The following is a 15,777-nucleotide window of genomic DNA, read 5'->3' on the forward strand; positions in this document are numbered from 1 at the left end:
GACGGTTGGATGACAGTTGGATGTCGGTTGGATGTCGGTTGGATGTCGGTCTGATGACGGTTGGATGTCGGTTGGATGACGTTGGATGTCGGTCTGATGATGGTTGGATGACAGTTGGATGTCGGTTGGATGTCGGTTGGATGACGGTTGGATGCTCACAGCCACAGCTGGCCGTCTCTCTGCTCTCCTTCCTGTCAGTCACAAAGTAATTAATTACTGAGGTGACGCTCGTTAATAAAGGTTTCCTCCCACGGAGTCAGAGTGTGTGTGAGTGTGTGTGTGTGTCTGTGTGTGTGTGTGTGTCATCGCCCGCCCATTACTGTACACACACACTCCTTTAATGTCGTCACTTTATCTGCCTCCATCAGCTGATCTTAGAACCAGAGTCCAACAGACTCAGACTCTTGGTTCTCAGGACCAGAATAAAACAGAACTTTATTATTTTTATTAATATATAATTAATTTTAAATCTTGTTAGTCAGTCCGTATGAACGGAACGGAACGTCTCCAGCAGCACTGTCTCATGTCTCCTCTCTGTCTCTGCAGGGTTGTCCTCAGATCCTCCCCACCGCCGACATCCTGGTCCCTGCCGGGATGGTTCGCCCAATCACGCTGCGCGCTCGGAACCTGCCGCAGCCCCAGTCGGGTCAGAAGAACTACGAGTGCGTCTTCAACATTCAGGGCAAAGTCCAACGCATCCCCGCCGTGCGCTTCAACTCCTCCTGCATCCAGTGTCAGAACACCTCGGTGAGCAGCCCTTCGCTACCCAGCATGCACCGCTCCGCAGAGTAACAGTGGGCGGGGCCGAGTTTAAAAACGCTTTCAGGTTCTTTTCCTGGTCGTCCATCAGAGCAGGAAAGTTATTTCCGTGTCCACCAAGGGGACATCTGTCTCACGTTCAGGACGGGGGAGCGCGCTCAGAAGGGTGCAGGAAAGTGATGATGTCATGTAGTGGAGCTGACCTCTGATTGGCTGAGAGAGCGCAGTATAAAACACACACACACATGCTGCAGGGGTCAGAGGTCAGACTGAGACAGACCTCTGAACTCGTCTCCAACCATCTGCTGGAAAACTCATTTCTATCAGTTTTACAGTTGTCCCAAACTTTAAAGACAGATTAAAACCTTTATTTTTGTTCTCACTTGGCCTTTGAAGACATCTTCTGCGTCTCAAATGGTCCTGAGGTTCATTTTAAAAAAACTCTAGTGTCCATTTTCTAAAAACGTCCTCAGTTAAACATTTAAATTTGTTCTCACTTCTTAGGAACTAAAAATCAGCTTTTTTCAGAGCTCTGGTCGTCTGTTGGAGCTGTGAAAATGTCCCGAACCTCCTAACCAGATCGTCCCGTCTTTGAAGACATGTCCAAACCTCTCAGATTGTCCTGAAGCTGCTTTATTAAAGCTTCACAGAGCCTTCACTTCACTCACCTGAAGCCCACACTCGTCGACATCATTTCCTCGTCCTTGACCCCCACTTGACCCCGGTCCTCATAAAGACACGTGCACATCCACGTGCACGCCCGACTGATTGATTATCGTCCTTTGCTCTGAAGACACTCGCCATTCGTCGTCCTGCCTTCTGACAGCGCACACACCAAATGTTGTCCGTCTGCTCGCGCTCATTTCCTGTCCTTCATCTGTCTTCCTGTCAGTGCGGCTGCCCCACATGCACACACACACGTGCACACACACGTGCACACACACACGTGCACTACATACCCCTACTACAGCAGACACACATACAGATGGCCAGCCTGTATTTAATTAAATTACTATTCCCAGTGGAAAATGGCCATTTAGTGCAAAACACTCACACACACACAGACACACACACACACCCCATACCCCACAGACACACACACACTAACTGCTGTCTTCATACACACTCGACGAGGTCTTCAGAATAAAAGTCTATAATCATAAAGGTTGTCTTTTCTTCGGTGGTAGATTTTCAGCTGACACGGTTCTGGTTCTGGTTCTGGTTCAGGTTCTGGTTCAGGTTCTGGTTCTGGTTCAGGTTCTGGTTCAGGTTCAGGTTCAGGTTCAGGTTCTGGTTCTGGAAAGACTGCTTTAAGAATCCACGGCTCCTGTTTCCACTTCAGCTGAAGGTTTTTCAGAAGATCCACTGGTTTCACTTTTATTCTGAAAAACCGCTCCTGTGTGTGTGTTCGTTCGTCCCTCGTTGGACGCTTCGTCCTCAGACCGCCTGGACACGCCGTCTCCCCCTGGACTGAGACTGCTGGATACAAATTAGAACCAACATTGATGAGGGAGTCTCTGAACGGTCCTGATGTCCTGATGTCCTCACGTGTCTCAGGGCGTCTGGAGCCTGGCTCGGTTAGTCTGAGACAAATTCAGGAGAACTTTGGAAGACTTCGGTGAAACTAAAGTGAGACTAAACTGAGACAAATTTGGGACATTTTGGACATTAAGACGCTTTAAAACCCTGAGAAGCAGAGTTCCTCCTCATTATTATTATTTTAATATCGGTGTGGTTTCTGGGCTGTGGTTCTGAATAAACCCAAAGGTTTTTAAAGATGGCCGCCTGTTGAAGCAGCTCTCCTTTGTCGCCTGAAGCTGGATTTATTCTCTGAGAAGTGGTCTCTCGTGGTCGTGGGACGGAAACTACATCATTTTGTTCTCCCAGGAGCTCGGAGAGCCCGTTCTGTGAACAAGGTCCGGCAGAACCTTCATCAGAACTCAGAGAGAGTTCTGATGAAGTCTGTCATCATTTCTCCTGGAAGTGATGCGTTTTCTGCCTCTGGCCTCTAAGCTGCTCGCTGCCAGCTGACAGCTCGTCATATTCAGGCCCTGAAAGCTTCAAAGAATGCTGCAGTTTTCTGATCCTCATTCCTGAAAGGAGGCGGAGCTTAGAGGTTCAGCACCAGGAAGTGTTTCTTCATCCACATACTTAAATTACCAACAGAGTTCCTGATTGGCTCCTGGTGCTGCAGCACCTGATCCCCTGGAGTAGAGCGGGCCGTGACTTCCTGCGGGTCGTGTAGGTTGGAAGAGTCACAGATGGTGACGCTGAGGACGGGCAGGTGTATAAAAAGTAAAATTCAGACTCATGAAAGTACTGGGCCACTCGTCTGGTTGTGGACTGGTTGGAAATGGATTTATATAAAAATGGAACACGAGGCGTCTTTCTGCTGCCGGTACCAGGAACTGCTGACCCCACAGCGACCATGATGGGGTTGCCATGGGAACATGAACTGTCCAACAGCGTCCGCCAACTCGGAGACATTAGGAGCAATCAGGAAATCAACAGGAAGCAGCCAGGAAGAGGAAGAGAAAACAAAGGGAGAGGAAAAAGAAATGGGAGTTTAAATTGACCCGAGTTTATTGTCGCAGTGGGAGAAATATTTCTCAGCAGATTACACACCAAGTGACACACAACAGACATCACACAATTACACTCGCGCCAGTCGAGTCGGTGAGGAGCTTTATGAAGGCGCAGAAGAGGCTTCGGTAAATCTGATTGAACCCGTTTAGACGATCCAGAAAACAAGAACTGAGCCATGAGAGAACAGCTTCCAGAACCTGAAGGTATCGGCCTCTGATGGACGGAGGCTTCATGTCTCTAAGGAAGATTTAACTTTAAACTGTCCAGTTCTTCAGTTGTTCTGAGCTTCAGAACTAATGGAGCTCCACAAATCTGCAGCGTGGCTGTGCTGAGGGGGGCAAGGCCTAAAAGCACAATAATAACACATTCTGATCTGAAGAGGAGCATGAGGAGATCTGGTCCTGATCCAGACCTTCTGATCCAGAACTCCTGATCCAGAACTCCTGATCCAGTCCTGATCCAGTCCTGATCCAGAACTTCCGATCCAGTCCTGATCCAGAACTCCCGATCCAGTCCTGATCCAGAACCCCTGATCCAGAACCCCTGATCCAGAACTCCCGATCCAGTCCTGATCCAGAATCCCTGATCCAGAACTTCTGATCCAGAACTCCCGATCCAGTCCTGATCCAGAACCCCTGATCCAGTCCTGATCTCTTCATATTTTCCCTCCAGTTCTGCAGACCTTCCTGTTCTGGATCAACATTTCTCCTGAAGGTCTTTCTCTCAGTTTCAGTTCTTGTTCCTGAACCTTTTCACTGACCTCTGACCTCTGACCTCTGACCTCACTCGGACAGAAAAGGCTCCTGTCTCGCGGGATAATCCAGAGTTGTGTCGAGACAGTACAGAACCAGTTTGAAACTGGATCCTTGGTCTTTTTGGGGCACAGGGACAATCTGGTTCTGATTCTGGTTCTGGTTCTGGTTCTGGTTCTTTAGTGAAAAGCAGCAAAGATCCTCAGTTTGATTTTAGCTCCAGCAGCTGATTCCTAACGAGCTGAGAACTGGGTCCGATCTGAGAGCCAATCAAACGAGTCGAGTCATTAGAACTGAGTGTGCACGTATATGGATGAGTGTGCACGTACATAGATGAGTGTGCACGTGTATGGATGAGTGTGCACGTACATAGATGAGTGTGCACGTGTATGGATGAGTGTGCACCTGCCGCTCTCGTTTAGCTGACATATTCAGGACGCAGCTTCGTTTCAGCTGTTTGAAGATCAGCTTTTATTGTTCATCACACACACACACACACACACCCACACACACACACACACACACACACACACACACACACACACACACACACACACACACACAGGTTCGTGTTGTTCAGCTTTTCCCTCCATTAACATCCAGCTGTTTACCTCCGATGAGACGCAGCGAGCAGCAGGTAGATCAGCTTCCCATCAGTCCGGCGTCTCGTTTTCTGACGGGGTTTTTGGTGGTTACCATGGAGACCAGCAGCCACCATGACAACACCAGTTTTCTGTCCTGAACGCGGGCCGCAGGAGCTGCTGTTTGTGTTTAGGAACAGGAGTAATGGAGGCAGTTTGGTCGTGTTCTGGCTCTCAGTGACTCTTTAAATGAAGAATTAATTAGAACCTCTGTTCAAACTGGAGCTGAAGGTTGGACTGAAAGACGTGGAGTCTCTGCTGCCGTCCCCCTGGAGACCCGGTGGGAGTTTCAGGGTAAAAAGAACCGAGCAGAAGTTGGTAAAGGTTTAAATCAGGATTCAGGCAGGACTCACTGTGACATCACAACATTTCTATTATCTGTATGTTTAGTTTCCACTAAAACTAATCCTGATTGTGAGAGCAGAGACAAACAGGAAGTCCTGATAAATCTGTCTCTGCAGTACTGGTACGAGGGGGACGACGCCGGGGATCTCCCCGTGGATTTCTCCATCGTTTGGGACGGAGACTTTCTAATCGACAAGCCGGCGTTCATGAAAGGTAAAAACTGTCGTCTCTGATTGTCTCCTGTTGTCTCCTGTTGTCTCTCCTGTCTTCCCCTGTCGTCTCTGGTTGTCTCCGATCGTCTCCAATCGTCTCCTGTTGTCTCTCCTGTTGTCTCTAATTGTCTCTCCTGTCGTCTCTGGTTGTCTCCGATCATCTGTGGTTGTCTCTTCGGTTGTCTCCAGTCGTCTCTCCTGTCGTCTCTGATTGTCTCCAGTCGTCTCCTGTTGTCTCGCCTGTCTTCTCCAGTCGTCTCCAATCATCTCTGATCGTCTCCTGTTGTCTCCTGTCGTCCCCGGTTGTCTCCGGTCGTCTCTTTGATCGTCTGTCTTCCTGTCTTTCCACAGCGCTGCTGTATAAATGCGAGGCTCAGCGTTCCAGCTGCGGTCAGTGCCTCAAAGCGCCCCCTGTCTTCGAATGTGGGTGGTGCACTGAAAACAGGAAGTGCCTCCTGCGGCAGCACTGCCCCTCACCTGAGCAGAACTGGATGCATCATGGCCGCCACAACCTGCGCTGCAGCCACCCGCGCATCACCAAGGTACAGCATGGAACCTGCACCTTCGAACATGTTTGTTCACGATGAAGGTCCTGAGTTCGAACCCGGTCTTCATCCTTCTCAGATTGATCCTCTGACGGGACCTCGGGAGGGGGGGACGCGGGTGACGATCGAGGGGGAGAACCTGGGTCTGCAGGTGAAGGAGATCGCTCACATCCAGGTGGCCGGAGTCCGCTGCAACCCCGTCCCATCGCAGTACGTCAGCGCCGAGAGGTGAGCGCAGCGCCTAACCCTAACCGATACGCCAGGGAGCGTGTGGGAGGCGTGTTCTCACTCTGTTTCTGGTTCCTCCGCAGGATCGTGTGCGACATGGCCGAGGCCCTCCTCCCACACTCTCCCGGCGGTCCCGTGGAGCTGTGCATCGGCGTGTGCAGCGCCGAGTATCGGACGCTCTCCATGCAGACGTACTCCTTCGTGGTGAGTTGCCGCTAACAGGAAACCAGGAAGCTGCAGGAATCCTGAAGAAACCACAGCAGTTCAACATCAGAACTTTATCTGTAACAATCTCAGCTGAGACAGACTCTTATTCTGAAGGGTACCTGTGAGCTTTATTGTGAAACTCCAGCTTCAGTCCTCTTCCTGTTCCTCTGAATCCTCCTGAACATCATGAAGGATCTGTGGGGGCGGCCATGATGGAAACACAGGAGGAAGAAAAGCATGCTGGGTAATATAGAAGCTGCTGAGGAGCTGGTTGCCATGGTGATTCCCAGGGAGGGACAGCACCTCAGGCAGAAACACAGAGTAGAAAGTAAGCCTCAGACAAACAGTCAGTCGGATCAGAACTTCTTGACCCGTGAGCAGCAGGAGGTTCTGATGGTCCCACAGGTTCAGGTTGATGGTTCTACAGGGTTCATGGAGAAGGAGCCTCCACTTCCTGTTTGAAGCTCAGATCCAGTGGAAGTCAATGAGTCAAATGGATTGACACCATTAAAAACATTTTCCTGTAATATTAGTTGTTGAATGAAATAAAAACAGGAAGTATAGTTTCTTGAAGCCCAGCTCTTCACCCTCTCTTCTTCCTTCCAGAGCCCCAGTTTCATGCGCGTTCGCCCGGTGAAGGGCCCCGTGTCTGGAGGAACCAGGCTGACGGTGATTGGCCGACACCTGGACGCCGGCAGCGCCGTCACCGTCTTCATCGAGAAGGAGGAGTGTCTGTTTGTGAAGTCAGTTCCTGTTCGAGTCTTCATCATTTCAGAAATCTGCTCCTGATCAACACAAACATATTTCCTCCTCAGACGAACCAATCGGGAGATCGTCTGCATTACCCCCGCCTCCATGACTGGCACAGGCTCCGCCCCCATCCGCCTGATGATTGACAAGGCCGAGGTGACCAACTCGGACATCAGTTACACGTACACCGAGGACCCGACAGTCACCGGCATCGAACCAAGCTGGACCATCCTCAAGTAGGCCCCCATCCAAACCCTGCTGGTATCAGACCCATCAGAACCACTGATCTGAGACCTGTGTGTGTGTGTGTGTGTGTGTGTGTGTGTGTGTGTCCGCGCAGTGGCAGCACGGTCATAACGGTGACAGGAACCAACTTGAAGACCATCCAGGAGCCTAAAGTCCGAGCCAAATATGGAGGAGTGGAAACCAACAACGTAAGAAAGACCCAAGATGTTTGTATAGAATCCTTCAGAACCCGGCTGAGGTGTAGACCCGGTCCCCTCCTCTTCATCGGACCACAGAGAGTCCTGATGAAGAGGAGGGGGGCTGGTTTCCAGCCTGAGGCGTAGACCCGGTCCCTTCCTCTTCATCGGACCACAGAGAGTCCTGATGAAGAGGAGGGGGGCTGGTTTCCAGCCTGAGGCGTAGACCCGGTCCCTTCCTCTTCATCGGACCACAGAGAGTCCCGATGAAGAGGAGGGGGGCTGGTTTCCAGCCTGAGGCGTAGACCCGGTCCCTTCCTCTTCATCGGACCACAGAGAGTCCCGATGAAGAGGAGGGGGGCTGGTTTCCAGCCTGAGGCGTAGACCCGGTCCCCTCCTCTTCATCGGGACTCTCTCTGTGGGAGGCGTAGACCCGGTCCCCTCCTCTTCATCGGGACTCTCTGTGGTCCGATGAAGAGGAGGGGGGGCTGGTTTCCAGCCTGAGGCGTAGACCCGGTCCCCTCCTCTTCATCGGGACTCTCTGTGGTCCGATGAAGAGGAGGGGGGCTGGTTTCCAGCCTGAGGCGTAGACCCGGTCCCCTCCTCTTCATCGGGACTCTCTCTGTGGGAGGCGTAGACCTGGTCCCCTCCTCTTCATCAGGACTCTCTCTGTGTTCTTCAGTTCTGCACCGTGGTCAACGACAGCACCATGACCTGTTTGGCTCCAGGTCTGGTCTACAGTAAACCCAACCCACCAGAGGGGGCGCTGCGGCCCGATGAGTTCGGCTTCATCTTCGACCAGGTAACCTGTAGCCGCAGAAAGATTATTAATAATCTTTATGATTGATTATAAGTTACTGATCAGACACAGGAAGGCAGCACCAGCGTTACCAGCTAACTAACGTTAGCAACACAAGCTAATACCAAAGGACTGTTAGCATGTTAGCTAACGCAGGCTGGACATCACAGCTTGTTGTGTGAGTCGGCCATATTAAATTTTGAGATTTTCTCGACCTGTTCAGGTTTCCTCTCTGCTCGTCCTGAACTCCACCGCCTTCACTCACTACCCAAACCCGACCTTTGACCCTCTCGGGACCTCGGGGATCCTGGAGGTGAAACCGGGCTCACCCATCATCCTGAAGGTGAGAGGTCACAGGAAGTGATGCGAGCCGGTCAGGATGAGAGTTTCTCACCTGAACATGTTGGTTTTGTGCTTCAGGGTAAAAATCTGATTCCCCCTGCCCCCGGAAACACCCGTCTGAACTACACCGTCCTGATCGGGGAGTCCCCCTGCCTGCTCACCGTGTCAGAGAACCAGCTGCTCTGTGATTCGCTGGATCTGACCGGAGAACAGCGGGTCGTGGTGAGTTTAGCCCCGCCTCTTTCTGTAACTCAGCTGGTGAGTGGGTTAATGGGTTTTATCTTCCAGGACAGAAACTCCTGCAGAACCTGAGGATTCGAGTGTCTGTTTGAGCGTTACGTCCGTTCAGGAAACAGGAGGGTTCTAAAGTAGCTGCGTGTTTCTGTGGGGCAGGAGGAGGAGGATGGAAAGGTGAAAGTCATTAGGTTTGGCCACAGGGAGTCGAGGGTAATTAGTCTGACGTCTCACACACACAGGAGATGTTTTCATCACTTCAGAGGACATAATGCAACAATCAGTGAAACAGTAAACAGGATTTTCTTCTCCTGGGTGTTTTTATGGTTTCAGAGAGACGTCTTCAAATAAATCACAATAAATGCAATAAACACTATATTCTAATGAGAATTTAAAACCAAGAGCCTTCATTTGGCTCCGGATCCAGACCACGGTCCACCGTTTGGGAGGGATGAGCTTTAAAAGGCCTAAAAATATGGCTTTTATGCAACAAAACAACTACGAGTTATTAAAGCCCAAACAATGATGAATCACAATTCAGCTCAAAGCATTATTAAAGTTTTACTAATTAAAGATTTAGGACAATAACATTAATCTGAAGTTTAACTCTTCAAAGTCAAAGGTGAGGAAAACCAGAAAAAGTTGTTTTTGTTTCTTTACCATAATTAATAGAGCTTTAATAATGTTAAAATACGAGTTAATATGTCACTAATTTGCATGTTAATAAACACCTAGTTAGTGGTTGGTTTGGTTTATGAGGACCTTTTTGGTGAGTCCCCATAATGTGGGTTAAACAAACACACACACACACACACACACACGGTTCAATGATCAGAATCTACAAACCATTGATACATTATTAAAACGATTGATTATTAAACATTAGTGCGAGCCCCTCCCTCCGTGTTCATCATTTATTCATCGGTTTGTTCAGTTCAGTTGTTGCTGAATCGATTCTTACAGACTGAAGAGAAACACTTTAATGAAACATTAATACCACAAACACACACATCCCGGGGAGCTGTGTGTGTTACTGTTTATTTAGTTCGTCTTTAAATAATCATTCAATCAAAGAAATAACGGTTATTATTTTTACATTCATGTTTTGTTTCTTTAACATTTGATGTAATATTTGTTGTAGAAAACAGAGAGTTTAGTAGAAATCTGACCACAGATTGAGAACTACAGGGTTGAATAATTAAAGTTTAGTTGTTTTTCTACGGTCTTTATGATTATTATATTTCTGCACAACTTACTCCTTTTTTGAAGTTTAGGTGTGTTTATTTAAGGTAGATGTTTTTATGTCTGTGTTGCACCTTTTTCCAGTTTCTTTCACCCGTTACCGTCTTCCTCCTACAGTAGCTTTTAATAAGCAGCTGTTTGCTGCTGAACACATCAGCAGGAAGGAAACTGAGCCCTGTCCCCCCTGCAGATCCAGGTGGGCGGTCTGGAGTACTACCCAGGTACGCTCCACATCTACTCGGACAGCACGCTCACGCTGCCCGCCATCATCGGGATCGGAGCGGGCGGAGGCGTGCTGCTCATCGCCATCATCGCCGTGCTCATCGCCTACAAGAGGAAGACTCGCGACGCCGACCGCACGCTGAAGCGTCTGCAGCTGCAGATGGACAACCTGGAGAGCCGCGTGGCGCTGGAGTGCAAGGAGGGTGGGTTCTCCGTCCCCCCGTCCCCCGTCCCCCTCCGTCCTGCGTCCCTGATTAATCCGTGTCCTCCTGCAGCTTTCGCAGAGCTTCAGACGGACATCCAGGAGCTGACCAACGACATGGACGGGGTGAAGATCCCCTTCCTGGAGTATCGGACCTACACCATGAGAGTCATGTTCCCTGGGATCGAGGAGCACCCGGTCCTCAAAGAGCTGGACGTACGTAGGAGCTGCAGCGCTGCAGTGTTTGAATGTCTGCTCATGTTTCTGCCCCTCCACAGTTAATGAGCTAAACGCTGAGTCAGCTCATTGCTTTCCTGGCTTTTCTGCTTTTCCTCACATACCAACATGTTCAGCTCATTAAGGAGATGGCTGCTTTGACTTCTAATTTCAGTTCTTTTTCCAGATATCAAATATGTTCCCACATTGAAATCTCTTCAAATCCTCTGAAATTCTCAGCTGCTTCTTATCCTACTTTTAGCTTCTAGCTAGTGTTTGTTTTTTTAGCTGCTTCAGTCCTTCGGCTCTTAGCTTTCAGTCCAGGTTTGTACAAACAAAGCTCATTTTTTAGTTTTCTCTTCTTGAATCTGTGCTGCTGAGCCTTCCTCCAGCGCTGAGGTTCTGTTTGAGGTGCTTCTGGTCTTGATGGCGTCTCTGTTGGACTGTGTTCAGTCTCCAGCGAACGTGGAGAAAGCTCTGCGCCTCTTCAGCCAGCTGCTGAACAACAAGATGTTCCTGCTGACCTTCATCCACACGCTGGAGGCTCAGAGATCCTTCTCCATGAGGGACCGAGGGAACGTGGCCTCGCTGCTGATGGCCGCCCTGCAGGTACCGCCGGACCGCCGCCGTTCTGTGGTTGTCTGTCTGTCAGGTTTTTGGTGTTTTGTTGGCGGTTTTTGCTGATTTTTTCCTGGCTTTTGTTTTCGCCTTTCTGGGTGAAGTTTACATGACTTGTGGGTTTCTTCCCACTGACCAAAAACATGCTTGTTGGGGTCATTGGTAACTCTAAATTGTCCCAAGGTGTGAATGGTTGTTTGTCTCCATGTGTCCCTGTGATGGACTGGAGACCTGTCCAGGTGTCCCCCCTCACAGGGTGACCTCTGGAGACAGGCACCAGCTCCCAGAAAGGATAAGTGGTTAAAAAACTCTGATCAGTGGTTCAACTTGTGTACCGTGGTGATCTGAAGCTGTTGTCTTTGGTTGATTCAGGGTCGGATGGAGTACGCCACGGTGGTTCTGAAGCAGCTGCTGGCTGACCTGATCGAGAAGAACCTGGAGAACAGAAACCATCCCAAACTGCTGCTGAGGAGGTCAGAACTCAGGTTTTCCTGGTTTCACACCAACAGGAATATTCTGGTTCTGATGGGGAACATTAAAGCATTTTCCCTTAATGATTAACCTCGTTAAACTCGCCCTGTTCTGTATCAAGTGAGCTGCCCACCTCTGACCTCTGACCTCTGACCTCTGTGGGTTTGTTCAGGACGGAGTCTGTTGCTGAGAAGATGCTGACAAACTGGTTCACCTTCCTGCTGCACCGATTCCTGAAGGTTCTCTATCATTCCTTCCCTTTCCTTGTTTCCTAATCAAATTATTTAAGATATTCCTCAGTCTGACCAATCACAGATCAGCCTGACTCTGACCAATCACAGACCAGCTTCATTCTGACCAATCACAGACCAGCCTGACTCTGACCAATTACAGACCAGCTTCATTCTGACCAATCACAGACCAGCTTCATTCTGACCAATCACAGACCAGCCTGACTCTGACCAATCACAGATCAGCCTGACTCTGACCAACCAGATTAGAGCCTCAGTTTGTTTTTTATTGAAAGCAGAAACTTCTGCAGGAAACTAACAAACAGTCCTTCCTGTTTATTGTCCTCCTTTCCTTGCCTCCTTGCCTCCTTTCCCCGCCCCCTCAGGAGTGTGCAGGTGAGCCTCTCTTCATGCTGTATTGCGCCATAAAGCAGCAGATGGAAAAAGGTCCGATCGACGCCATCACCGGAGAGGCCCGTTACTCTCTGAGTGAAGACAAGCTCATCCGCCAGCAGATCGACTACAAACAGCTGGTAACGTATCCATCCCCTCCACAAGTAGTTCCACCTCAACCTGTTTACCAGCTGGCTGCACACACATCCAGGCCCAGGACCGGGTCAGACCCTGGGCCTGGACCGGGTCAGACCTCAGGCCCAGGACCGGGTCAGACCCTGGGCCTGGACCGGGTCAGACCTCAGATCCAGGACCAGGTCAGGCCTCAGGTCAGACCCTGGGCCCAGGATCTGGTCAGACCTCAGGTCAGAACTCAGGCTGTGGTTCTGATTGGGTTTTGTTCTCTCCTTACAGACGCTGATGTGCATCCCTCCAGAGGGCGAAGCGGGAACCGAGGTCCCGGTGAAGGTTCTGAACTGTGACACGGTGACTCAGGTCAAAGACAAACTGCTGGACGCGGTTTATAAAGGGATCCCGTTCTCACAGAGACCTCAGGCCGACGACATGGACCTCGGTAAGGTCACATGACTTCCTGGTGTTAAAGGTTGCAGCAGATCTCTGCGTGTCGATGAATGTGTCAGTGTGGTTCTGCTCATGTGTTGTCAGAGTGGCGACAGGGTCGGCTGACCAGGATTATCCTGCAGGACGAAGACGTGACGACAAAGATCGAGAGCGACTGGAAGAGACTGAACACGCTGGCTCACTATCAGGTGGGCCTGGAGCCGCTCGTTAGACGTCTGAGAACTAATCACACTTTCACATCTGAAGACACAGATGTTTACTTGTGATTTACACTGTGGCCACTAGATGGCGCTAAACCGTAGAAACCAGCCCTTTAATGGAGGAACGAACTGTGGTGGAAAATTCATGACTTCCTTTTAGTTTGAAATGGAAAAAATCAGGACAACCTCAAAAAAACAACGCTGTCATTATTTATTCAACAAAACGGGTTCCAGTGACCCAGCAGAACCTGGTTCCAGTGACCCAACAGAACCTGGTTCCAGCTCCTGACCCAACAGAACCTGGTTCCAGCTCCTGACCCAGCAGAACCTCCTCCAGCAGCAGAACTCTCAGTGGGTTCCTGGTTGTGGAAGAGTTGTGGCCCACTCTTCTTTCCAGCATTTCTTCAGCTTAGCTCTCTGAGGTTCTGGTTCTGGTTCTGGTTCTGGACAGATGGCCTCACATCTGACTCCAGAATCAGCCCAAACCATCAGCCCTCCACCACCGTGCTGACAGCTGCAGTGCATTCTGGGTAAACATCGCGCTGCCATGTTTTTAGAGAGAAGAGGCTTTAACCTTTGACCTTTGACCTGCTGACTGAGGCCTGTAGTCTGAGCACTGCACGGTCTGACCTTCAGGGTGAATCTGTCTGAAATGTCTTCTCTTGTAAATAATCTTCTTCTCTGTAGAACGATCAATCAATCAATCAACTTTATTTATATAGCACATTTTAAAAACCACAGGGGTAGCCAAAGTGCTGTACAATAGATAGAAAAAAAAGAACAACAAAAAAAACAAAACGATGGACTCCAGATGACCTTTGACCCTTCCCAGAGTGACGGGCAGCAGCAGCTGCCTCTCTGAGGTCATTGCTGATGTCTTTCCGCCCTGGCGTTGTGTTAACTCACACCTGTAGCTCCTGCTGATCAGTGAATCAGTCCATGTGATCAGCAGCTCCTGGCGGATCCAGTTCTTCACTCCCAGCTTTACCTTTTTGTTTTTGTGGAATAAATAATAATGTGGTGTTTATCTGAGGTTCCCTGAATTTTAAAGCCTGCTTACTGCAGGAATATGAAACCTTAACATCTAAAAATGTATTTTTCCAGTGTTTGTTTATAAACTGTTGGGAGAAGAATAAAAGAAGCAGGTCTCCAGTTTCCTCTAAGAACTCTAGTATTAGTAGCAGGTGTGAAAACATTTGTTCCGGCCTTCGTCTCTGAGCACCTTCAGGTTCCTCGTCCGCTCCTGCAGGGAAACACTCAGACCTTATCAGGACGGTTGACAGGATAAGAATTGACTGATTGAAGGGATAATTAGTCCGCTGATGGATGGAGCGACTTGCTGACTGACTGATGTGTGGTTGTGCGTTGCCAGGTTACAGACGGGTCTGCCGTGGCGCTGGTCCAGAAGCAGGTTTCTGCCTACAACATCGCCAACTCCTTCACCTTCACGCGATCGCTGAGCAGATACGGTAAGATGCTCCTTACTTTAACTCTGACGGCTTCATTTCTGCCTGGAGAGTGGTTAGTGGTGAGGTCATCCCCATCTGCAGGACAGGTTACCATGACAACCAGGAAGACATCAAATGTCATTTTGTGTTCAGATTCAGTCAGTCCTCCTGAGATTGTTCCAAAGTTTGACCCTGGATCTAAGCTCCAGGGTTTCTCTGAATGTGTTTCCTTTGTTTCAGTCTGCACTGAGAGCACTGGGAACACTGGGAGCACTGGGAGCACTGGGAACACTGGGAACACTGGGAACACTGGGAGCACTGGGAACACTGGGAGCACTGGGAACACTGGGAACACTGGAGCAGTGGAAACACTGGGGGCACTGGGAACACTGGGAGCACTGGGAACACTGGAGCAGTGGAAACACTGGGAACACTGGGAGCACTGGGGACACTGGAGACACTGGGAACACTGGGAACACTGGGAGCACTGGAACACTGGAGACACTGGGAGCACTGGGAACACTGGAGACACTGGGAACACTGGAGCAGTGGTCTGCAGTTAAAACCCAGTTTGGTCTGCAGCTCATCAGTTATATTCAAAGACCTGAAAGTGATTCTGACCCAAGAACACATGAATATAAAGCAGATTTTTCCTTTCGGAAGATCTGATTGTTGCTCAGATTCGTTTCGGGACTTCTGAGTCGGCTTCATCCAGGTTTCCAACAAACTCTGTCCACAGCAGAGATGTTAAAAACTGGTTCTGTTCTCAATTTGATTATGTGTTTGTCATGTTGGCTTTCTGTTTGTGCTGTCAGAGTCGTTACTGCGGACGTCCAGCAGTCCTGACAGCCTGAGGTCCAGAGCTCCGATGATCACCCCGGACCAGGAGACAGGTACTGTAGGAGCACCAGAACCAAATGGGTTCATCCTTTCTAAAAAAGACCAAAACAGTTGCCAGTTACAAACTTAATTAAAGACTGGACAATCACAGAGGAAATCTGGATCCTTTAGTGGGTTCTGAAGGTTTCTGGATTCAGGTTTTATTTGGTAACTGGAGCAGGTTTGGTGTTGTGTATTTCCAGGAACTAAACTTTGGCATCTGGTGAAAAATCATGAGCACAGCGACCAGAG

The 15,777-nt window shown here is 49.6% G+C and overlaps 1 protein-coding gene across 1 annotated transcript in view; it reads left to right on the forward strand.

Annotated features, from left to right (window-relative positions):
- The window catches only part of plxna3 (plexin A3), a gene marked incomplete at both ends in the record, with an annotated part of 21,946 nt that extends 6,169 nt beyond the window's left edge, over positions 1-15,777 (forward strand). The window contains 22 exon segments of the mRNA XM_037974450.1: positions 547-747; positions 5,200-5,296; positions 5,647-5,837; positions 5,920-6,068; positions 6,152-6,272; positions 6,882-7,018; positions 7,091-7,261; positions 7,366-7,459; positions 8,130-8,249; positions 8,470-8,589; positions 8,667-8,810; positions 10,255-10,489; positions 10,562-10,704; positions 11,158-11,313; positions 11,695-11,795; positions 11,966-12,032; positions 12,410-12,556; positions 12,831-12,990; positions 13,083-13,186; positions 14,571-14,667; positions 15,462-15,539; positions 15,729-15,777. Coding sequence (XP_037830378.1) covers positions 547-747; positions 5,200-5,296; positions 5,647-5,837; positions 5,920-6,068; positions 6,152-6,272; positions 6,882-7,018; positions 7,091-7,261; positions 7,366-7,459; positions 8,130-8,249; positions 8,470-8,589; positions 8,667-8,810; positions 10,255-10,489; positions 10,562-10,704; positions 11,158-11,313; positions 11,695-11,795; positions 11,966-12,032; positions 12,410-12,556; positions 12,831-12,990; positions 13,083-13,186; positions 14,571-14,667; positions 15,462-15,539; positions 15,729-15,777 — 2,882 coding nt within the window.

This window comes from Kryptolebias marmoratus, unplaced genomic scaffold, assembly GCF_001649575.2.
Source record: "Kryptolebias marmoratus isolate JLee-2015 unplaced genomic scaffold, ASM164957v2 Scaffold56, whole genome shotgun sequence".
NCBI classification, from domain to species: domain Eukaryota; kingdom Metazoa; phylum Chordata; class Actinopteri; order Cyprinodontiformes; family Rivulidae; genus Kryptolebias; species Kryptolebias marmoratus.